Genomic DNA, 24415 nt, shown 5'->3' on the forward strand with positions numbered 1-24415 from the left:
ATAAAATTTAAAAAAAATTAAAAAGAAAAAAAAGAAATCAACCAACTTATGTTGGAGAGGCTGTGGGGAAAAGGGAACCCTCCTCCACTGTTGGTGGGAGCATAGACTGGTGCAACCATTATGGAAATCAGTGTGCAGACTCCTTAAAAGACTAGGACTAGAAATCTCATTCAAGCCTGCTATCCCCCTACTGGGAATTTTTCCGGAGGAACTGAAAGCATCATATCATATTGATATATGAGTACCTATGTTTATAGCAGCACAATTTGTGATAGCCAGATCTTGGAAACAACCAAGATGCCATCACATCCACCTGTGGTTGAAAAAGATGTGGTACTTTTATGTAATGGAGTATTACTCAGCTATAACGAATGATAAACTCAAAAAAAGAAAAAAAAGAAAAGAATGATAAACTCGAAGCCTTCATATTTAAGTGGATGCCACTTGAAAATATACTTTAAGTGAAATAAACCAGACCCACATGTGTAAATATCGTATTGTTTCCCTAGTATAAGAACTTAAAAGAGGAATTACATGTAGAAAAGTTACAACATAAAAAAAAGGAAAACAAGAACTTGAGGACTGGACAATGAGGAGTAGGCAAAGAGAAAAGCTGGGAAACATGACAGGGGCAACGCCATGCATTTGTACACATGAGATGGGTGGGGCAGTGATCCTGGGGAACATCAGCAGGTTTTTGAGACTAGCGGTTGGCTGGTGAGATTCTCACCCTGACTAACTGTATATGCTGGTGCCCGTAAGCCAGGCGGCTACACTGAGGATGGCGATGTGTAATAGAGGGATCACGCTTGCAGTGCCTGCCATCCTGGTCTTTTAAATATGTACTTCTTGTCATGACATACCATTTATTGCCATAATGCCCCTCAAGTAAAGGCTTTGTTTTTTTTTAAAGGGTAATAATTGGAAAAAAAAAAAAAAAGACAAGAATATGGAAGAAAAAAATGTCATAGGTCTCTCCTGTTAAATTCTGTATATGATTAGATTTCTAAATTTCTTTGCAAAAATATGTAAATGCTTATTTCTACTTTTATAAAATTATTTTTCCTTCATATTCTGTAAGGACTTAAAGTTCAATATATCAATATTTGATGGAAAATAGCTGTTCCATGATATGCCAAAGATGTTTGGTATTTAGACAGATAGGGTAAACTGAACTGCATATATTGCAGGTTAATAATTAGCTTCTCTTCTGGAGGTTAGCAACCTAAGTTAGCAGTTCAAAATTGGAGAAAAGGAAGGGCTACAAGGTCAGCCAACATTTTAGCCCTAGCCTTTCAAGGTCAGTGAAGACTCAGGACATAGGAGAACCTGTACTATAACAACATGTAACTCAGTTGTGCTCCAAATTTTCTGATCAAGAAGATTATGCGAAAAAAAGAAGATTATGGAGACACAGAGGAATGTGATAGACGATGTATAGTGTGCCTGGGGAGAGTCACATGGAGAGAAAAAACATTCTCTCAGGCTTTCACAGAGAACAAATTGGTCAAGCAATGGCCGTGACTCATCCTCATGGCTGACACTGACAAAGGATCTATAAAGTACGGTACAGGGCCACAGGCTAAATCCTGAGAGTACTTGACTGACCTTATCAGATATAGAAGTTACATTCTTGCTATATAGGTCTTGCTTTATCTTGGTCTTAACATCCAGCAGAAAAGTATAAAAACGAGGTATATAAAGTAAAGCCATCTTAATACCATGAGCTGTAAAAGGCTCAAGTCAACAACTTCTGAGGATAACCCACTAATATTATAGACTGCTAGACAGTGTTGGATTGTTTAGCTGAATTCAAACACCTAGAGTATTTAGATGCCAAAAGAATATCCATCTCTGACAGGACAAAAAAAAAAAAATTTTAAAGGGGATATAAAGGAAAGATCATTTTGTATTTATACATACAAAATAGGATAGATATACAGCTACTTTCGCTTATTTCAATGAGAAGAGGTGTACTAATAGTGTTTGGACAAGATATCCTGTCTGCTTCTTGTACTATGGATAACCACTAAGAAGATAACAATGTACAATGTATTGATTATCGAAACTGTCCTATTAATCAGCTTTGAAACTATTTCATTCATATTTATTTCTCAATAAAAAAATGTATAGTAATCACTGTGTGTTTGTGCAGTCTGTGGGATTACTGCTTTTGATTACAGCTTCACTATGATGGGATAGGATACATGAAGTTATTTCAACTTTTTGTATTTATTAAGGCTGGCTTTATGACCTAAAATGTAGTCTGCAAGCAGATTGATTCTTGATCTGATGAAACAGACCTAGGACTGGGTCCCAAAGCTTCCTGTTAACATGCTCCTCTGTGCAACAACAGTATAATCAATCCTCAGCATTACTCTATAAAAAGATAATAATTTTCTCTATAAAATATAATCTAATGTGGAAATGTTTTTCATCCCGAGACATTCATATTGAGCCCGGGTAGTCTCAGCTGTGAAAACTATTAATGGCTATTATATGACTTAAGATAGCAAACATCACAAATCAACCTTCAATTGATTAGACAGCGGAGGAGCTGCTGTCTAATCTGCACAGTGTTTCACTTTTGCAAAATGAAAAGAGCTGTGGAGACAGATGATGGTGATGACTATGTGACATTATGAATGTAAAGAATCATGCACTTAAAATTAGTTTAAAAGTATATTTTATGTTGAATGTTTAATTTAAAAGAACAGGCGTGGTGGTGCACACCTGCAGTACCAGCACGCAGGAGGCTGACCAGGGGAGCTGACATGAGTCTGAGGTCAGCCTGAGGTACACAGAGTTCAGGGCCAGTCTGAGCTACATGGCAAGACCGTCTCTCAGGCCAGGGATGCAGCTCAGCAGTACAGGGCCTGCCTGGCAAGTGTAAGGACCCGAGTTTGATTCCTGGTACTAAAAAAAAAAAAGACCCTATCTCAAAAAGAAAGAAAAGCAAATTCAAATATCTTTAAACACAAGTGAATCACAAGTGTGGGCTAGTAATGAAATCAAGAATCTTTTTTCTTTTTTTGAGATAGGGCCTCATTTTGTCATGCAGGACGGCCTTGAGCTCACCGCTCTGCCCAGGCTGGCCTCAAGCTCAGTAGTCCTCCTGCCTCAGCTTCCCACATGCTAGGCATGGGCCACCACACTAGATTATGACGTGTTCTTTTTTTTTTTTTTTTTTTTGGTGGAACCGGGGATTGAACTCAGGCCCTTGTATGACGTGTTCTTGACAGGACTCCAGCAGGAAAATACCATGAATTACTTATTTCAAGGGACAGAAAAGTTGTTAGGAGAGCACTTTCAGAAACTGCAAGTGCAGATTCTCCTGTCCCACCGCTGGCAACAGGCCTAAAAACATGGCCTGTCCCCTGCTGGGAGGAACGGGGCCGGACAAAAGGCAACGAAAATGAGGTTGGCAAAGACACTGTGCAAGAAGGCGCCACTGGTTCACCTGGCGAGAAAGCTCAGACAGGGAGCCTGCCCCCTCGCCACTGCTCAGGGCACGCACATCACCCAGGGCGCCGCCAGCAGTCCCCTGCCTGGAACATGCAAACCAAAGACTATCAACCACACAGTCTCAGGCTGTTCGTATTTCTGTAACAAATGTAAAAATAACAAACCAAAGATAATTTTTCAGTAAGAGACTATCAAGAGTGCTAATTAAGTATAAATACACTGTTCAATGATTATAATGGCTATAATTAGTAAGATTACAAAATAGAAACATTACTTATGGTTATATATACATAGCCAGAAATATGAAGGATCTCTATTTTAAATAAAATCTCAGAGACACAAAGGACGTTTTAACCCATTATGATGGAAAATGCAGTTTTTATTTCCTATTAGAGATTCACAGTTTGGTTACCTGAGAGACTGTGCCACTATATTTTCACAGATGGTTAGACAATGATTCACGCGGTCTTTCTTGGTGGCAGAGAGTTCTTTCTTTCTACAAATAAAATAAAAGGAAAAAAAAGTAAACATGTGTTGAGCTAGCCACTTCATTATTTCTACTCTTCATTCACTCATCCGTTCATTCATTCACTGAGTACTTCCTGACCACAACAAATAGACCACAATCAATCAGGGTGGATCAGGACAGGGAAGCACAGAGGTGCTCCCCTACGCTCTTCCTAACTGTACCCATCCACAGGAAAATCAGGTCATTGTCACAGACATTCCAATTTCAGAGAGAAAGGCAACTGAAACATAACAGTGACTCACAGGAGTGGTCTGCCTTTAAATCTGACTTGTATCTCACCAATTCAAGCTCCATTCACATCTTTTCCCATGTTAATAATACTGAAGCTGGAATACATCTTACAACCAATGCACGTCATAGTTTAATTAGAAGCGTTTTCCTTTCTCAGCAGTACAAAGATGATGGCATGGGTCATAATGGATGAGACACATTCGGTTCAATGAGACCAATAATATGGTGCATAGTCTATATACCAAGCTGCCTCCATTTCTCAAAGTCACATTGTCAACACCATACAGCCCTTAGTAAGGCAGATGAAGAAGCTAACCATCTCTAGCTCCAAACAACCAGAAATAAGCCTTCTACTGAGACTTCTCAGGACAAAAGGAGATAAACAGTCTTGTCAATAAATCAAACCAAAGCACTTCCTTCCCACCCAAACCCATGGCTTTAGAAGTCTTCAAAATCAGGTAAAGAAAAACTGAAGTAAGATACATCATGATCCAAATGGGGTATTAACTAGAAACAATGAAACCAGAAGATCTCTAAGCTTTGCTAGAAATTCACACTCCAAAGAAGTCTAAAAACTAACTTACACTTGTAATTATTCATTTCTGAATGTAATGCCCAGACTCCTGAAACCACGTGGAAAGGCACAGGCTACTAAAAGTGTACAAATCAACTGCAGGAGCTGGGATATAGCTCAATGACACAAGCGCCTGTCTGGCAAGCAGAAGACCCTGAGTTTGATGCCCAGTACAAAAAAAAAAAAAAAAAAAAGATGACAACAAATTCACTGCAGGCATACCTGCAACAGCAGCTTGACAGGTGACAAGGAGGGAAGCAGACAAGGGAGATCTCCCCAAGGGTGAGGTCAGCAGCCAAGAAGAGAAGACAAGGGCACCTAGCAGAAAAAAGGACCAGGGCCTGAAGGCTACCACTAGTAAGGAATCCAGTACTCTGGCCAGTGATGTTTACCATTTAGTTCTTTGCTAAGAGAAGCTTTTACTGACACATTATATTAATCACCCACAAACTGTCTTTCATTCTTAGAAACACGTTCCTGGTTAGGAGTTCCCCTGCCTACCCACAGCTAGCTACAGACATGTGACTTGAGTCCCGTTAGATGAAACAGGAACAAGAGTGAAATGTGGAATTCCTGCCTTACTGCGGGTTAAGTTCCTCTTTTATCTCCTTCCGAGCACAACAAACATGCCTAATTCTTAGCTTTTCTTTATATGGATAATGACAACCAGCAGACTGCAGGGCAATTGGATGGAAGGATCTTGGATCCCTAAGTGGTCCTAAAAAGCCCAGGTACCCCAGAGACTTCTCATACTCATGAGACACTCACTTCAAAGGTTCCATGCCAGAAACAACCCAAATGTCCTGCTTGGGAAAGCTAAACAAAACGCTGCAGCCAGACAATGAAAAACTCCTTGGCCAACAAGATGCAAACCGCAGATGGGACACAGAACAAACAAACCTCAGCGTACTGTGTCGGGGAAATCAGCTAGGCTCAAAGGCCACACTGGATGCTCCATTTAGAAGTCTGCGACAGAACTACAGGAACAGCGAAATGATCAGTAATTTCTAAGCAGGGACCACAGCTCCAAATCCTGATTATGGCAGTAGCTCCAGGGCACTAGGCATTGGTTCACATAGAGCTACACCCTCAAATGAGCACATCTTATCATATGTAAATTATACCTACACTGAAAGAAAACACTACAAGAATAAAAATGTTCTCTTCTCTGCTACAACAGCTTAAGTTTTGCCAGGTTTAAGACAATCATAGGGAGAACAAGCGAACACTGACCTTGTTGAACATTCTAGCCTGCAAACTACCTATTGCCCCAATCTCTACACTGAAAATCTGTCCTAGTCTTGAATGACCTGAACTCACAAATGCATCACATGGTGTCTACAGGGCCTCCTTAGAGGGTGGTCATGAAAGGAAGATTGACAAGGAACAATGAACTCACTGAACCTTACAAGGTGATGGCTGCAATACATTAGATCCCAGACTTAGGGCTGAAGATACAGCTCAGGGGTATAAGTGCCTACCTGGCAGGCACAAGATCCTGAGTTCAATCCCCGGTACCAAAAGAAAAAAAAAAAAAAAAGATCTTCAACTTTCAGCAATATCCGGATTCCTGCAGAACCTGCAGAACCTACAGACCGTGGACCCTCTGTTCTCTGAATCTGACCTTCCCAAATGCCACTGATGGGCAAAGCAGATGGAAAGTGGTGAATAGATGTTTTGTTTGGGACATGCCACTATGATGGATGCCTCGTGCTTCATCAATCTTCAAGAAAGGGCATCATGCCAATGGCCGGGAAAAGAGAAGTTTCACTAAGTCCCTTCGGAACGCTACAGAAGTTCTCGAGGTGTGCACTGACCAGAGCAGCACATCAGTGCCGCTTTTCTCCACACCTAAGAATGACCCCACAGCAAGGTTCCAATGTGCCTGTGGCTTAAAGCTGCACATCACCAATGGGAAACTACGAGAAAGATCCAAGAGCTTCACACTATCTACCTACATGCCTGAAGAATAACAGCAGGCGAGGCCTGTGGAACATTCATCTTCCTGTAATTCATACAAACAAGTTTACAAAAATTTTGCCTCCTTCACCTAATCAGATAAACCTGGACTGCAGTTAGCAATAACCAATGTAGGAGAGCCTCACTCAATGCCTGCCCCTCTCAGTTCATTTCATTAGATTTACATGACTGCTTAAAACAGAATTTCATACTCTCTTAACAAAATGACAAAGTATTCTTCTGTCCTTTTGTTCAGTTCCTTCCTTCCAAGAATCCCAGTGAAGCCCATCTCATTCCCCAACAGCCCTTCCCACCCCCACCAGCACTCCTGGCCAGGACAGTCACAATCTCCGCTTGCCGAGTTCCATGATGATCCATCAAGGTGTGGACAAGCAAATGCTTTCCACAGAACAGCCTGAATAATTAGTAGAACTGACCCAAAGTTCTTGAGCTAGTCTTATGAGATTCAGAAGACAAATTAAAAAGGTTCTTTCTTTATTTAAAACTGTGTTTCTAAAACAGAAAGATAAAAGAGTAGAAGCTGTAAAGCAATACAAAATCGTGCTGCCAGGAATGGTGGTGCACACCTGTTATCCCAGTATTCCAGGAGGCTGAGACAATGCTTTCACAAGCTTGAGGCCAGCCTAGGCTAAAACACATAGTTCAAATCCAGCCTGGATTACACAGAGAGGAGGGATGGGAAAGAAGAGAAAGGAAAAAGACAAAGACTTCCCAAGTGTCCTTGAACTCAGATGCTGCAGACTGAGAAAATCCCTCCCACTGGGTGACAAGCAGTTTTTGTTTCTCTTATTTTGGGAATTGAACCCAGAACCTCTGAGTCACATTTCCATCCCTTTTGTTTAATTTTTAGACAAGGGCTCTTTAAGTCACTAAATTGCCCAGGTTGAGCTCCAATTTGTGATCTTAGTCTGGGCATGGTGGCGCAGGCCTGTAATTCTAGCACTGGTGAGGCTGAAATCAGGAGGATCACTATGAACTGTGTAGTGAGACCCTGTACCAAATACATAAATGGAAAAAAAAAAAAAAAATTGTGATCCTCCTGCCTTAGCTTATCACACTGCTGGAATCACAGGCACATACCACAACCCCCAGTTCTCTTGGTCTTACTGCAAACTTACCAACTTTGCTGCAAAAAAGAGAGATAGCAATGCAGTACTGCACATCTATCAACTCAGCTAATGAGAAGGCTAAAGCAGGAGGAGCAAAAGTTCCAGACCAGTCTGGACAATGTAGTGAAATCCTGACTGAAAATCAGAGAGAGCTGGAGGTACAGTTCAGAGGTCAAGTATTTTACCCACCTCGCATTCACCCTGAGTTCGATCCCCCATATCACAAGAGCGCAGACTTTCTATCACAGTGAGCTAAGAACAAAGCACATTTTCAAGTTTCTCTTACTGTATCCTAAATCAATTTCCAGCAATCCAAACTCCTTCAAAGGGACAAAATGTGTGTGTGTGTGTGTGTGTGTGTGCGCGCGCGCAAAGCTTAATATATAGCAGTACCTTGGTTTACAAGCCTAATGTGGGGAAGATGGCTGCATTTGTGTTTGTGTGGGGAAGAGGGCAGTGGTTGTATTTGTCACCTGATACGAGTTTGTAAAAAGAAGCAAAATTTTGTTAAACACTTCTCTGATCCAAATTGTTTCAAACAGAAGTATTTGTGAACCAAGCTATTACTGAACTTAAAACTGAATTTTTCCCACACTCAATAGATAACCATATAACCATAAAATTCTGTTGGCAGGTAGTCTCCAATGGTTGTGAGTTTTAAGATTCAAAGAATATGCACCAGTCCTGCCCCCAAGCGTGCTGAGCCGCCACAGAGACGGGCATGGGGGTGCACACCTGTAATCCCAGCACTCAGGAGGCAGAATCAGGAGGATCACTGCAAGTCTGGGGCCAACCCGGGTTACACAGTGAACTCAAGGCCAGGTCTGTCTCAAAACAAATTTTTAATTTTTTTAAAGAAAATTTAAAAAAAAGAAAAAAACAATGATATAAAATTTCAAAACAAGACTGTAGGAAAGTAACAATAGTTAATACATTGCATGCTGTAGTCAGGGTTTTGAAAGGGTAGCAACACAGGATAAATAGTTTATAGAATTATTTTATAACAGTCACCCAGAGAGTCCTAGCCAAGAGAGTACAGGAAATCTGTCCACACACTAAAGACCAAAGAATCCAGCTGAGGGCCCGGGTCCTATGGTCATGTCCTGCGTGAGTCCAGCTGAAGACCTGGAGCCCCTAACAATGCCCCCACAAGTCCACCTGGAGGCCAGGAGCCCACAGCAATGTCTCATGCAGGCCTGTTTCACAGATCTGTGCTAGGACGACACAAGATCAGTGGTGGAAGCTAGAAAGTCCGAGCCAGCAGGCTGAAAGATCTGGGCTAGCAGGCTGAGGGATCAACGCTGGAGCCAGGATGTGACGCTCAATATAAGGGCCAGCGCTGCCCTGAAAGGTACCACAGCCACTCTCAGAGATGAGGTCCTGAGCCCCGCTGATCCTGAGAACAGCTGAGTCTGTATTAGAAAAGCCAGCATAACAAGCTTCTCCAGGAGACTGAACAGTACATCACCTTCCTCTCCAGAGCCAGGAAGGGGTGCTCAATGTAAGGACCAGCGCCGCCCTGAAAGGCACCACCCTCAGCCACAAGGTCCCAAGCTCCTTTGATGATGAGCACAGCTGAGTTCACCAGAAAAGCCAGCAGGACAAGCTCTCTAAGAGGAACCAACAGCTCCCTACAGCTTCTAACTTCTTCCTCTTCAGTTCTGTCTCTTATGCTGCTGGCTACAATCCTCAGGTGGCCTGCCACACCCAGCACCACGCTGGTTCAGTTCAGTTGGGTGTTACAAGTTGACCACAAGTTGTCAATCCACCACATTGCATACTGTTATCTACAAAGTAGTTTCTCATATTACAAGATATAGGCATGAAAAATTTATCAAACAATACAGGCATACACCTTTATTTTCCATTTTCTCCTTTCCCCCATTCCAGTTTTTCTTTTTGAACAGTTTCTTCCCATTTCATGATATCTATTACACATTTTGGATCTTATTTGCCCTTCTAGCTTCTCACACTAGGGAGACAATATGATGTTTATACATGTGAGACTGGTTATTATGAGTATGGTTTGAAGTTGCCCATGTGTCCCTATAACTGTCTCAAGTTTATTTTTCTTTACAGTTGAGTAGCATTCCATTGTATAAAAAGACTGCATCTTTTTTATCCATTCCTTGGTTGATAGGCATTTAGGTTATCTCCAAGATTTAGCTATAGAAATTGTGCTGCTATAAACACAGGTGTACATATATCAGTGTGGTACAATGTAATCGGTTCTGGCCCTAGCATTAATTGCTGAATAATTATGGTGGTCACCTAACATGGTTGAAATGCAAAAACCACTTATCTTCCCAATGACCATCTTCTCCTTCTTATCTATCCTAGTCCTGGATACCTTTTCAGCACACAAAGGGGAGACCCCAATCAGCTCCTTACATGCAACTAAAACTGCTCTCAACTCCACCCCCAGCAAAAATCCACAGAAGTCTCAGATCAGAGGACACCCCCCAATCTCCCTGCCATCAATCCTCTCAGGGTCTTCGGAGTTAATAAAGGCTTTCCCTCCCCTATTCTTTTATTTCTGCTTCTCTGCTACACCACTGAAAAAGCTAACATGATGTTTTTAATTATTCTAGGAAAATACCCAAAAGGGGAATAGCTGGGTTGAATGAGACTTTGATTCTAGTTTTATGAGGAATCTCCACACTGATTTCCACAGTGGTTGCACCAGTTCACACTCCCATCAACAATGAAGAAGGGTTCCTTTTTCCCAACAGTCCCTCCGCATTTGTTATTGGTTGACTGCCTGCCTGCCTGCCTGCCTGCCTGCCTGCCTGCCTGCCTGCCTTCCTTCCTTCCTTCCTTCCTTCCTTCCTTTCTTTTTGCGGAACTGGGGATTGAACTCAGGCCCCAAGCACTTACTCTACTGAGCCACCTTCCCGGCCCAAAAATTGATTTCTTGATGATAGCTATTCTTTCTGGGGTGAGATGGAATCTCAGTGTTGTCAAAATGAATGAATTTGAAGTTTAAGAAAACTACAACTAATTCGTATTTAATTTCCCCATGAAATTGAGACGAAGTGGTAAGTCACACTAACTTGTTCCACGTGAAAAGCATGTATGAAAATTGAAATGAAAAAAAGGAACCATCTTGCTCTGAGTAACAACTGGGTCAATACAGTATTAAAAATAGTCCTGGAGGGGGGCCTGCCCCTTAGCTTAGTTCTTTAAGTGGCTGCTTCGACAAAGCGATCAGGCTCAGGTTGCTGTGGTTCGATCCCCACAACTCAAGCCAGCCAAACCTGTCCTGAAGGCATTTGGAGAAAAAAAAAAAATAGTCCTGGCTCCTCAACTGCTGAGGTCTTTTTAACTTCACCCTGGAAATTAAAACAAGTCTCAGCCAGCCTCTCCAAATAATCAAAAAGCATATACACACATATAATAACAGTTTAATACTCTCATGAAAAGTCATGGTCTTGTGCCAGGGGCAGTGACAGATGCCTGTAATCCTAGTTACTCAAGAAGCTGAGCTGACTGATCACTAGTTCAAGTCCACCCTGGAAACTTAGTATGGCTCCATCTCAAAATAAAAAATAAAAAGCAGCTAGGGATATAGCTTAGGGACAGACCATTTGCCTATCATGTGCAAGGCACTGGTTTCAATTCTAGATACTACAAAATATAAAGAAGTCAGTCTTTTAAGCAGCCACGTCACTTGATCTTCTGAATGTGACACCATCTTTCATGAAGTACAGATAAAAACCACCACAGAAGACACCAAAAAAAACTTTCATGCTGTACTAAATTTTTTTTTTAATGCAAAAGCAGATTGAAGCATGCTAACACACTATGCAAAGACAGCATCTTTAGTAAAAGAGGTCTTTGGGCACATGAAAAATAACTATACCAACAAGTGCACTTAAAGTGAGTTCATTTAAAAACAAGGACTGCCAGGGCCAGCAAGATAGCTCAGTGGAGTAAGTACCTGCTTCGGCAAGCGCAGGGACCAGGATTTGATATCAAGTCCCACATGCTGTGTCCGACCCACCCCCAGCGCACTGAGCCCCAACCGAGTCCAGGCATGGTAGGTAGCACATGCCTACAATTCCAGGGCAAGGGAGGCAGAAAACAGGAGGATCACTATGAGTCCAAGCTGCGTAGTGCGAACCTGTATCAAATACATAAATGGGGGAAGAAATAAAAAGGGACTGCCTTCTGTAGGCAGTGGTGGACAAAGGCAGTGCTCACATTTACACATGACTCATTTGTTATCATGTTCCTGCCAGCCTGAACAACCACTGGTGCATCAGGCACCTCATGCCACAAGATGGGACTGTCCCACTGGATTGCCAATGGGACAATCACACCTGTATCACTCATGGTTCGGAGCCACCCAGCAGCAAGACACATGAATAACAGCCCCACCATGATGACCATGACCATGTTAAAGGGAAGGAACACCCTGCACAGAACAGTAAGGAAACCTGGAAGAGACAGAAGAGAAACCGACCTCACTGAAACCACTCCCAGGTAGACACCAGACCTCAACAGGGATGGTGGATTGATAAAACTTCTGAACATCTTGTGACCTTCAGCTGATGAAAAGTTAAATCAAATAAAATATACACGAAGTTGGGGCCAGGGAGATGGCTCAGTGGAATAAGCGCTTCCCTGGCAAGTGCAAGGGCCTGAGTTCAATCCCCAGTTCCGGAAAAAAAAAAACACGAAGCACTAACCATAACAGAAAAATGATCAACACTAGGAACTGTTTCTAAAAAATACTATTTGGGGGCTGGTGAGATGGCTCAGTGGTCTAAAGCACCTACTTAGAACAAGCTTAGCAAAGCACAGGGACCGCGGTTCAATCCCCAGCACCACATGCCAGCCAGCCCCGCCCCCTGGTGGGCTGAGCGCGCCACACACACACACACACACACACACATAAATAAATAAGTAAAATTTAAAAAAAAAAATAAAAAATACTATTTTGTCACACAAGCCTGAGTGGAAGCAGTATGTTCACAGCAGCACTAAATAATCAAAATGTGATAATCCAAACTGGCAACTGAATCAGGAAAAACATTATCCCATAATTCATACAAGAAAATATTATATAGCTATAAAAATGGACTAACTACAATACATGGGTAAATCTAAAAATTATACTGAAAAAAAGAAGCCACATATATGTAGTAACTATTCTTAGATCTGTACCATTTTGGTCACACAGTATTCAAAATAAGGCAGGAGCTGGGGACTTGGCTCAATGATACTGTGTACCAAACTTAGATTCAATCCTCAGCAACACACACACCGAAAACCAAATGAGATGTTTACTTGTGTGGTAAAACTGACAGCAAAGCAAACAATTCCCATAAAGACAGTGGCTGTGGATGTTAAAGAAGGAGAAACACCAAGGAAGGGGCCTCTAGGGTACGACCAATGCTCTGTGCAGACAACAGTGACAGGTTTTATGCACCACTGTGATGACTGGCACACCACCCTGCCTCATGTAGTCGGAGGGGGAGCTTTTCAGAGGTGGATGGATCTAGTATGTATAATGCTGAGATTAAGGGTATGTGATTAGTGAATCAGTGAATGAGTCCTATGACTGGTTTGGCATAACTCTGGGTGTGGGTAATAGGAAGCCCTATCCTGGATATAAATGCTACCTGCCCTAAGGACAGGTACCTGGATGGAATACAAGAGACAGAAAGAGGGCTACCGTCAACTCTTGCTGTTTGCTGATTTTGCTGCCTTCTGCCTGCCATAAGCTGCTTTTCCTCTGTGACTCCTTTATGCCACATGCTATAGTTTGTGTATAGTTGTCCCCCCAAAGCCTCAGGCAGTCTTGGGGTGGCTTCTGAAGTTAGTGATTGATTGCTTTGGGCGTGGATGCTGCACCTGCCCCAGGGCAGGTAATTTGCATTGTAATGTAAGGTGGGAAGAGAAGCTACCTGCTTGAGCTGCTGCTACCTCTCCCTTGCTCTTGCTCTTTGCCGCAGCCATCAAAGGTTGCCCACTGCCAAGTGCTGCTCTGCCTTGGAGCCAGCTGAGTAGGGACTGAAACCTCCAGTAACTGTGAGCTACATAAACCCTTCCTTCATTCTGAGTGTCGGGTATTTGTCCCAGCAACAAGAGAAGAGTAACTAAGACACCACACCACACTGCTTTGGAGCCAGTTGATTGTGCACTGAAACCTCTACAAACTGTGAGCTACAATAAACCTTTCCTCCTTTGAGTACCAGGTATTTTTGTCTCAGCAATAAGAAAAGTGACTAAAACAGAAATTTAGCACCCAAAAAGTGGCTGTACATGACCAAGTGGTTCAGAAAACTTCAGAACTGGCTTGTGGCAAGAATTTGGAAAGGTTTGCCGATGCCAGCTGAAGTAGCAGCTCTGGAAAGCCTTACGCCGCACTTGATGGGAAATTCTGATCAGAGCCCAAAAGACCACAATTCTGATAAAAATACAACCAGTAAAGACCAGGCTGAGTTCTGTTGGGAAGGAGGCCTGTATTGGCTACTGGACTACAGAACATGTGAGTCATACCCCAGCAGAAGGTTTAGCTACATTTTTGCTTGTGTTCAGACTTTGCTAAGACTGAGATTAAGGGTGGTAGACTAATTAATGTTGCAGAAGAAATTTCAAGACAGTCTAATGTTGAGGCTGTGGCATGGCTACTGTTATAGGCTTTTAGTCAGATTTATGTTGAAAATCAAGAGTAAGGAGCCCAGCAAAATGACTTAAAACAATGCGGGTTTGGCAAGAAAGGAAGTTCTAGTAAATCTGAAAATGAATAGGAGAATGGAAAAGATGGCCTGAGAATAAGAACAGCAGGACTCCAGCCTTTGCAGCCAGAAGGTGGCAAAAATGAAGGGATCTGCTTTGAGAAAAGAGCCTCCAAGCACCATGTTCCAGAATGGCAAGAGCCTAAGGAAGCTTTTTCTCAGGATTTGGTTCACAGGCACTTGACCACTGCTACAAGATAGAGGGAAGCCTGGCTACTGCTCCAGCTGGCAGCAGACCTCAGCATCATCCACATGGTGCTAGTTCTATGTTCATGCAGAATGTAAAAACTGTGGTTTCAGGAAGGCTTCTACCCTGATTTCAAAAGAAGACCTGGAAATCTAGGCAGTATGCTCCTGAGAGGGTAGTTTGTGTAGCTGTGAGTATGAAGTGAAAGTGGAAGCTCCAGAAGGTTGGAAAAGCTACAACACTGATCATCTGAGGAAAGCCAAAAGGAATGGGCAAAGCCAGATCAAGAGAAGCTGTGTGCACTACAACCATCCACAGCACGATAGGGGTGGAGCCACCCACGCCTTCTGGAATTCACATCTTGCTACAGATAATTTCAGATGGTGGACCCAGACTATAGAACTTAATGTTTGCCCTGCTAGATTCTGGACTTGCTTTGGTCTTGCTCCTTTCTATTTCCCTATTTGTACCTTTTGGAATGGTTAATATTTATTTTGTGTCATTGTATGTTGGAAGTGTTTGGATTTCTTTTCATTTATAAAGGGGCTCACAGCTAAAAGTTTGTGTTAAACCTCAGAGCTTGGACTTTAGACTTTGCAGCAATGCTCCAACTGCTATATGACTTTGGCAATTCTTAGAGATGCACTAACTGCCTTTTGCATAAAGGGATGTGCATGAGTCTTCTGGGGGTCAGGTGCAGAGTGTTATTTTGGCTTTTGTCTAGATATCCCCACAAAACCTTACGCCATCACAGGTGGAGATTTTCAGAGGTATGATCTAGAGTGCCTGATGCTGGGATTCAGGATGTGATGCTGGGACTGATTCACTCACGGTGTGATGCTAGCATTAAGGCTGTCCAGTCTAGGGTGTGGGAGCTACCCACCCTAAGGGCATGCAACCTGGCTAGAATATAAGAGAGAGACACAGAGAGCTGCTGTCCTCACTGCTGCTGCTTTACTACTTCGATGCTTTGCTGGATTCTATCTGCCATGAACTATTTCTCCTCTGCGATGCCCCTCTGCCATGCCATCCTGCCTTCGAGCCAGCTGATTGTGGACTAACCCTCCACAAACTGTGACCTACAATAAATCTTTCCTCCTCTAACTTGAGGTGTTGGGTATTTTGTCTCAGCAACAAGAAAAGTAACTAAGACAACCACTCTCCAGGTACATTTTATAATAAGGTAAAACAAGCTTGTAAAGCATGAAACCAGTAAGTAAAAAATAGTAGAGAAAATATGAAAAAATAAGACTAAGAAGTATGAAAACTCTTTCATATACATAACAAAATACAAATTATAATACAAGGCATCATTTAATGACTACATCCTCAGGATGTAGTAGGGGCTTCTTTGGATTCAGCAAGCTCTAGGCAGGAGTCACACATGTTAGGGACAGAAAGTAACGTGTCATCTGATCAGTCCTTACAAGAATCACAAGCTACATGCTGCAAAGTTACTATCCATATTTTATGTATGAAAAGACCAGGGCTCAAAGAGGATCATTCAACAGAGCTGAAAATCAAATCCAGAGCTGTAAAAATGGAAAATAACTAGTATGCAAATATACCTATCAAAGTTTTACTTTAAAATACAAGTGCTAATAAAATAAAATAAATACAAGTGCGATATGATTAGGGGCCATTAAAATAACATTTCCTGCTAAGGAGTTATGAATACAAGAGCAGTTACTAGAATACAAGAGCAGTTACTAGAAGACAATGCAATTCAAAATCCAATCTGTCCATTAACATGTACAATTACTACCTACCAATTAAAAATATAAACTAAAAAAATACCATACTAAGTGGAAAAAGCCAGTCAAGAAGGCCTCATGCTATACGATTATATCCACTTGTAATATCCAGAAGGGGCAGATCCACAGATAGAAACAGACTACTAGCTCCAGGGTAGGAGATTTCTCAGTGGGGTGATGAAATGTTCTCAAGTTGACAACAGCGAACAACCTTGAGAATATCCAAAAGCCTGTGAGAGGGTGTATTTTGTGGTTTGTGAATTATATAATCTCAGTTAAAAAAAAAAAAAAAACAAAACAAAAACTTAAGCAAATCCTGTCAGCTTTTCTTCCAAAAGAGATAAAAAACCTGACCAATTCTTGTCAACACCACCACCACCACCACCGCCACCAACCTGGCGCAAGCCACCATCACCTTTAGCTTTGGTTATCTCAGGACCACCCCTCACCATCTTCCTCCCTGTAAGCTTGGGCAGCTTTGTTGCTTTAATTTAAGTTCTTACTGAGGTGACTATAGATTCACTTCCAGGTGTAAGAAACAACAGAGATCTCTGCCCAATTTTCCCCAACGGTATTTTCCAAAATGGTACCATATCACAAAGCAGATTACACTGATACAATCCACTGGTTTTATGAGATTGCTTGTGTGTGTGTGTGTGTGTGTGTGTGTGTGTCCTTAGTTCAAAATAGTGAGCATTGACAACACCATGACTCTATCCTGCCCTTTTATATAATCACACTCACTTCTTGCCCTCTGCTTTCCACTGTTCAATACCACCACCTTGTCCTTAACCCCTGGCAACCACCAATCTATTCTGCATTCCTAAAACTGTCATTTAAAAAATATTATGTAAATAAGAGCTGAGATGGATATAAATGATAAAAGAGTACTCACCTCGCATGTGCAAAGCCCTGCATTTGATCCCTAGCACTGCAAATAAATACATTCATTAATTAAACAAAATTGTGCAAAGTGGAGGCTTCTGGCCCTCCCCTTCTTCAATGATATAATTTCCTTGAGCTTATTCACAGCTGTAGGTATCCGTAGTTGGAATTCCCTTTTATTGCTGAGCAGCTTTATGGAAGGGCATCTAAACTGATTTCAGTTTTTAAAAATTATGACTACTGCTACTATGAATATTTGTGCACAGGTTTTCGTTTGACCTTAAATCTCCATTTCTCCAGGATTAACCCCCAGGAGAGCAATTACTGGGTTGTATACGTTTGGTTTCATTAGAAACCACCCAACTATTTTTCCTGAGTGGCTGTTCCATTTTATAGTCCACCACCAACAATGAATGAAGTAATCCAGCTCTCTGCGTCATCACAAGCATATGCTGTTGTCAAAGTGATCTTGTAAAAACATAAATCACTTGTTTTCCCAGTCTTTATTGGTACAAAAGGCCCTATGTGATCAATTTCATCTCTAGCTTCTGTCTGTAACTTTGTCTCCTATTTCTACCCTACATTTTGCTACTGGCTCCTCCCTATCCCTGGCAGACAGGAAGCATTCCTACCATCTGTCTCTCTACCTGGACCTGTGTTCCTCACAGTCACGTGGCTTGGCCCTCCCTTATGTGCAAGTGCTACTTTCTCATTGCAGCTCTCCTTCACTTCTCAGGAAAACTGCACAGCACTCCTGTCACTCTGTGTCCAGAACAGTTCCTGGGTGAAAGGGTCACCTAGTTCAGATCCTTGAACTCTCCAAACACCCACCTCACTTGCTGGAAATACAAGCTACTACTACCCAGCTACACAAGTGCTTCATGGCCTGAGGACAAAAGTAACACAGGACCTCAGCTATACCAGGACAATAAACACCATGCTCTTCCTTCCCAGATGTTTACAATATGCTTAGAAACAACAATGGTCAGATCTGACCACCTCCAGTGGAACTCCTCAACTGTATATAAGTATATACAAATATATACAGTATATATAAGTATACACCTCATTAAATCACTTGCAGAACTCGCTAAAATGCACACTCCGACTTGGTAGTCTCAGGGCAAGAAGAAATGCTAGGTGCACTGAAAGCTGCCAGGATACATCAAACTGCTGGCCCTGAGAACACACCCAGTAGAAGGGTCTCTGATATACCCTGTCTCTGGCACATACCACACAGCACCTCAGCTGACCAACTTGACACAATAGCAAGCAATACCCTTCAAGGTATTTTCTTTTTCCTTCTTGCAGTCTGGGTAAGACATATATCAATGACTACCCACTCAAGTGTGGGGAGTGGCTGAGACAATGATCCTTCACACCTATGGAACCCAGCAGCCAAGCTCAAGGAAAACCCTGAGGGCATGAGCTTCTTGGGCCAACAGATGTTCCAGTCCCTGAGAACACTGGCCTCATGAGAGGTGAGCTAGTTGTCAGGCAAAAGGGTTTCCCCTGACATCAACTTGCTAAATGCACTGCAGTGGTTGAGCAGTTCCTTTCCTCCCATCAGGAGAAAGGGCTTCACTGACCTCAGCTTTCTCTAATCTTTATTTCTTCCTCTGGCCATCCTTACCCTGGGAACTTCAAGAGCTGCACAAGATAGTTTACAAAGCAGCTGGATCACTTGAAGGGGCTGGAGGTGGACAGTGTCAGACCTTTGCCTGTTTATCTCCAAAAGTCATCTTTCAGAAACTTGTACAATATTATGTTCCAATTAATAAGAATTGTATGTTCTACTAAGCAACAATGTCTACAACATTAAGTGAAAAATACAAATACAGTGTGACCTCAGTGATACAAACAAAAAGGACACACTTACCAGGCAGGCACTTATTCTACTGAGCTATCTCCCCAGCCCTAAAAAGGACACACTTAAAAGCTTGTCTATGTATTTAAAAATCAGGAGAAAAGACACAAAAATAATTGTCATTTTTATGATTTGAGGTTAAGAAGGCAATTTGACAGAATAAAGGCTGTTTTTTGTCTGTGTTATCTGAAGATGTTTTTACGATGTACAACTTTCACAATTATTCAAGCTCATTAATACAAAGCAACCAGAAAAGAAACACTTCCCCAAAGCAATCCTTGTCATAATAAGACAAGCAAGGTGAAAAATGACTAAAATTTTTAGAAGAAAGCATAGGAGTAATTCTCTATGATATTTTAATCTAGGGGTGGATAAACTGCAGCCTGGCTGTTTTTAACCAGTACACAAGAAATGTTTTTATAGTTTTAAATAGTTGTTCAAAAAAATTAAAAGAATGTTTCATGATATGAATCATATGAAATTCAAATTTCATTCTTATTAATAAAACTTTACTGGCACACAGACATTCATTTACTTATGTATCATCTATGGCTGCTTTCATAGTACAATAGTAGAGTTTAGAAGCTATGACCAAGATACTCTTCACAATTCTTGAAATATTTATTATGTGATCATTTACTTAAAGTCTGCAGATGTTCCCGGTATGGAACATTTAATGTTGTTAAAATGGCATCGCTCCTCAAATTGATCTACAGAGTCAATGCAATCCCAATCAGAAGCCCAGCTGGCTACTTTGTAGAAACAAACAGATCCTACAATTCATATGGAAATGCAAGGAATTCAGAATAGCTAAAACAATCTTTAAAAAGAAAGCTGGATGGGCTGGTGAGATGGCTCAGTGGTCTAAAGCACCTACTTAGAACAAGCTTGGCAGAGCACAGGGACCGCGGTTCAATCCCCCAGCACCACATGCCAGCCAGCCCCGCCCCCTGGTGGGCTGAGCTGGCCACACACACACACACACACACACACAAATAAATGAAAAAAATAAAAAAAAAAAAAAAGAAAAGAAAGAAAGCTGGAGGACTCTCTTTTCAGAAACAGAAACCGTGACACAAACTTCAGTAATGCAGACTGTACAGTACCAGCACAGGACAGACACAGATAAATGGAATCAAATGGAAAGCCCAGAAATAAATCTGTACATTTATGGGCAATTAATTTTCAACAAAGGTGCCAACAACAAGTAAAGCGGGACTGGGATAATGGAATAATCCACATACGAGAAAAAGGCTGGAGCCTACCTTAACCCAGTACAAAAATTAACTCAGATTGGATCAGTCCTAAATATGTGCTTAATCTCTACAATTTGTAGAAGAAAACATATGAGTAAATCTATGGCTTTAGATTACAAAGTGGTTTCTCAGGTAACACATGAAATGCACAGCACCCAGACAAAATAACAGAAGCAGAGCTTTCCAAAATTTAAAACTTTGTACTTCACAGGACACTTTTAAGAAAGTAAAAACACAAGGCAAGAAAGGGAGAAAAGTTTTACAAATTGTGTCTGGTAAAGGCCAAGGATCCAGAATAAATAAAGAACATACAAATCAGTAAGAACAATACAAATAGCTTTTTTAAAAAAGTAAAAAAATGAAGGCAAGGGCTTGTAAGCTAAGAAAAAGCTTGAATCTGTGATATTATTGTTGAACTCCCTCAAACAGACTCATTTTTGTCTAATAATAAACTAATACCTGTGACCTGCTTAAGCTCCTGCAGCAAGGGCTCCAGTATTTGCAGCTGAATGTAATCAAAACCGATAACACAAAACCGATAACACACTGCACATAATGCAGTCATTTACATGTTATGTTACAGTCATAACATGTAAATGACTGCATTACATTAGGCTTAGCAGAGATCAAGTCCTGTTGCTTCTCTCCCCAAAATCCAGTCACTTCCCACCTTGCCCACTGCCCGCACCTCGATGGGACCAATCATGCTCTCCCTTCCAGCTGGTTTCCTGCTCCACCCCTGTCCCCCTTCACACCACTGTCAATCACACTTCATTTTAAAATAGAACTCAGCCCAGGCCACTGCTCTGATCCAAGCTCCAATGTCTTCTCACTCAAACACCCAAGGCTGTTCTACCTACAAAGAAGATACTTGGGGTGACACTCCTATTGCTGATCTCACCTCCTGTCATCTCCCTTTCACTCAAGTCAACAAAGCGAAAGAACTCTGTTATCCCTCCCACAGAGAGACTTCACACACTTCCCTGGGAGCTACACAGAACATCCTTCCTCCAGCTACACTCATGCTAGAACCCTGACTCTCCTCAGGTCTTTCCTCAAAGCCATCATCTCAGTGGACACTCCAAGCACCTTCGATAAAGCAGCAACACTACTAGCAGCCCTAACACTCCCTAGTCCTCTTCCTTACTTTGCTGTTCCTTTTCACTATTAATGTATGATACATTTTATTCATCTTTCTTGCTTACTAGGGTGTCCCTCCCTAGAATGGTAGCTTCACCAGGACACGACTTGTTCACTAAGCCCTGCATGCACAACAGTGTCTGGCACACAGGAGACAGCAAATATTTATTAAGGAATGAACAACTGCAGCCAGGGAAAAACTAGGTGGGAATCTGAAGGAGAATGAGAAAATGTCAAAGGCCAGTGTCAGTGGCCTCATAATGACTCTTGGGTACCTAAAAGCACACTAGGTCTTCTGACACTTGTCGCCAACCCCACCCAGAAATCCCATACAGTGAGCAGAGAGCAGTAGACATTTCAGCTCAAGTCCATGCTTGGCTGCCACACTAGTTCCATGCAACAGTATAAGAGGAATAGAAAAAGGACAGATTTTCTACACTGATATGACCAGCCTTGCTTTGTGAAGAGGAGCTGAAGCACACATACGAACAGATATTCAAGGTCTAAACTTATCAGCAGTAAGCCTATTATTTCAGATTAATGAATACCTGCTTTCTCAACAGCAAAGTACACAGAAATATGGTACGTACATTTTGCCTAAAATAATATTAAGCCTAATGTAGCTGAATTGCACAGCATGCTAAAAACTTAAGAGTTAACTACTTTTGTTTTAAAATAATTTAAACTCTATCTAAATATACACACAGATTATACGTAAAAGGATCCATGAAGAAGTACAGTAGTGCTTGCTCCTGAGGTCAGTTAGGCACTCAGGAGGAAGGCGTGGGAGGGAGCTGTTCCCATTACTACACTTATATAATTTACAAATCATCATGTTAATGTATTACTTATGCAAAAATACTAGATTAAGCTTGTATTTGAAGCAGCCCACAGGAGTCAGGCCTTCCTTCCCACCCAGAGTCCAGCAAGTGTTTACACAAGATACAGGCACTGTGTAAACTACACACCACCTAGAGAGGTACTCCAATAAGGCTCAATGATTAGACATTAGCTGGGCACAGATATATCAAACTGTTTTCCAAAAACTCCTAAGTGTATGATCAAATTGTTCACTTTATAGAAGAAGAAGTTATTCCTAGATTTTGTTCCATCAAGTAAGCCAGCATTACTCCCCAAATCCTCACTAATTCAATTCTCAGGGCAAGACAAGGATCCTATCAGAAACACAAAGAACAAGAAATGATTTAAAGTGTATGGGTCTTAACAAAATGGTGATTTGTCTTGTTTTTTTGAGACAGGATCTAGCTGTATAGTTGAGCCTACCCAGGAACTCACTGTGTAGCCCAAGCTGGCCTCAGCCTCTCAAAGGATCTGGGATGACCCGCGTGTGCCACCGCGCCTTGCAAAGTAAGATCACTTAAGGAGTTGCTTCCTGAACACGCTCCTTATTAACGGCCACCTTGTACAAATCCATCAGAAATAAAATGCCCACAGGCGAGAAAAACATATTAACTGTAGCACACATTAAACTTCCAGGACAAGTCCTGGGTTCTGGTCAGATGTCATTTGTGGTCTATTTTTCTGTTTCAAAAACTGCCTAAGCACGAGCAGCAGAGACCCCTAGCTTCCGAAGATAACAAAGATGTCAACCGTGAACCGACAGCAGCTCTTTTACTGGCTTTATCCGAGCACCTGAGATCCCCAGTCTGCTGAAGCCCCAGGCTCTACCAAGCCCCACGGCAACATTCATGACGCGTATATCTCATTCACCCACTCTAACAGTCAGCTACCCCCGCTTACCAATTGGTCCCTTTTATTTCCAACAAAACAGTCAAACTTGGATCAACTCTTGCTAACGCATTAACCAACCACACAGTCAATCAATATCCAAACAGCTCACCAATCCTCGGCGACGATAACCCCTCCAGTGCCCGCGCTCCCACCTGAGCTTGAATAAACTGCTCTCAGAAGATGCTTAAAACCTTACTACCTACCCTGCCATGAGGAACTAAGCAGGAAGGCGGGCGTGCGTGAAGCGCCCGCACCTCTAGCCGCGAAGCCGCGAAAGCGCACGCAACATTATGTCATCGCATCCCGGCGCTCGGTGGCCGCTCCCGGGGTGCCTCGCGCCCCTTCCCTCGGTCCACGGTTCTGCGCACCCCGCCCCAGCTACTCTCAAATAAACAGACAAGTTCGCTCCCAACTCTGCCGAGCACGCGGGGAGGGCACGACGCCTGGGGCCCGACAGGCCACTGAGATCGCGGACGGCCGCGGGGCCGAGAATACCGGGTGACGGGCCGGCGGGCGGGGAGAGGCGCGAGGGGACGGCCAGCGAGCCGCAGGCTGGGGATGGGGAGCGCGGCCGCCGTCGCCACGCGCAGGCTCAGGCCGAGGCCGCCGGGGACTCACGGTCGGGGCAGCGGCTCCTCGGGCCCCGACGGGCCAGGCGGCGGCGGAGGCGGGGGTGGCTGTGCCTGGGGCGACGGCGCCTGGGGCGGCGGCTGAGGGGGCTGAGGCGGCGGCGCCTGCTGCTGCTGGAAGGACTTGAGAGACTCGAAGGCCTTCATCAGCTTTTCCAGGGTCGCCATGGCGCCGTCACGCCTGGCGGGGCAACCCCTGGATGCCTCGGGCTAGCCCACGCCACGCGGCGCCGCTCAGCAGAGGGGCAATGAATGGGGCGCAGGGCCGTGAGCAGAAGCGGAACCCAGGAACCCGGCCATCTTGGGCTCTT

General features: G+C 42.8%; 1 protein-coding gene across 2 annotated transcripts in view; it reads right to left on the reverse strand.

Moving 5' to 3' along the window:
* The window catches only part of Htt (huntingtin), a 149447-nt gene extending 125032 nt beyond the window's left edge, over positions 1 to 24415 (reverse strand). For both annotated transcript variants that reach the window (XM_004624601.2, XM_023700011.1), the window contains exons 1-2: positions 24094 to 24415; positions 3878 to 3961 (exon numbers count right to left, since the gene is read on the reverse strand). In XM_004624601.2, coding sequence (XP_004624658.1) covers positions 3878 to 3961; positions 24094 to 24272 — 263 coding nt within the window. In that variant the 5' untranslated portion in view covers positions 24273 to 24415. The remainder of the gene's footprint in view (positions 1 to 3877; positions 3962 to 24093) is intronic.

Source organism: Octodon degus, unplaced genomic scaffold, assembly GCF_000260255.1.
Source record: "Octodon degus isolate 3935 unplaced genomic scaffold, OctDeg1.0 scaffold00006, whole genome shotgun sequence".
NCBI lineage: Eukaryota > Metazoa > Chordata > Mammalia > Rodentia > Octodontidae > Octodon > Octodon degus.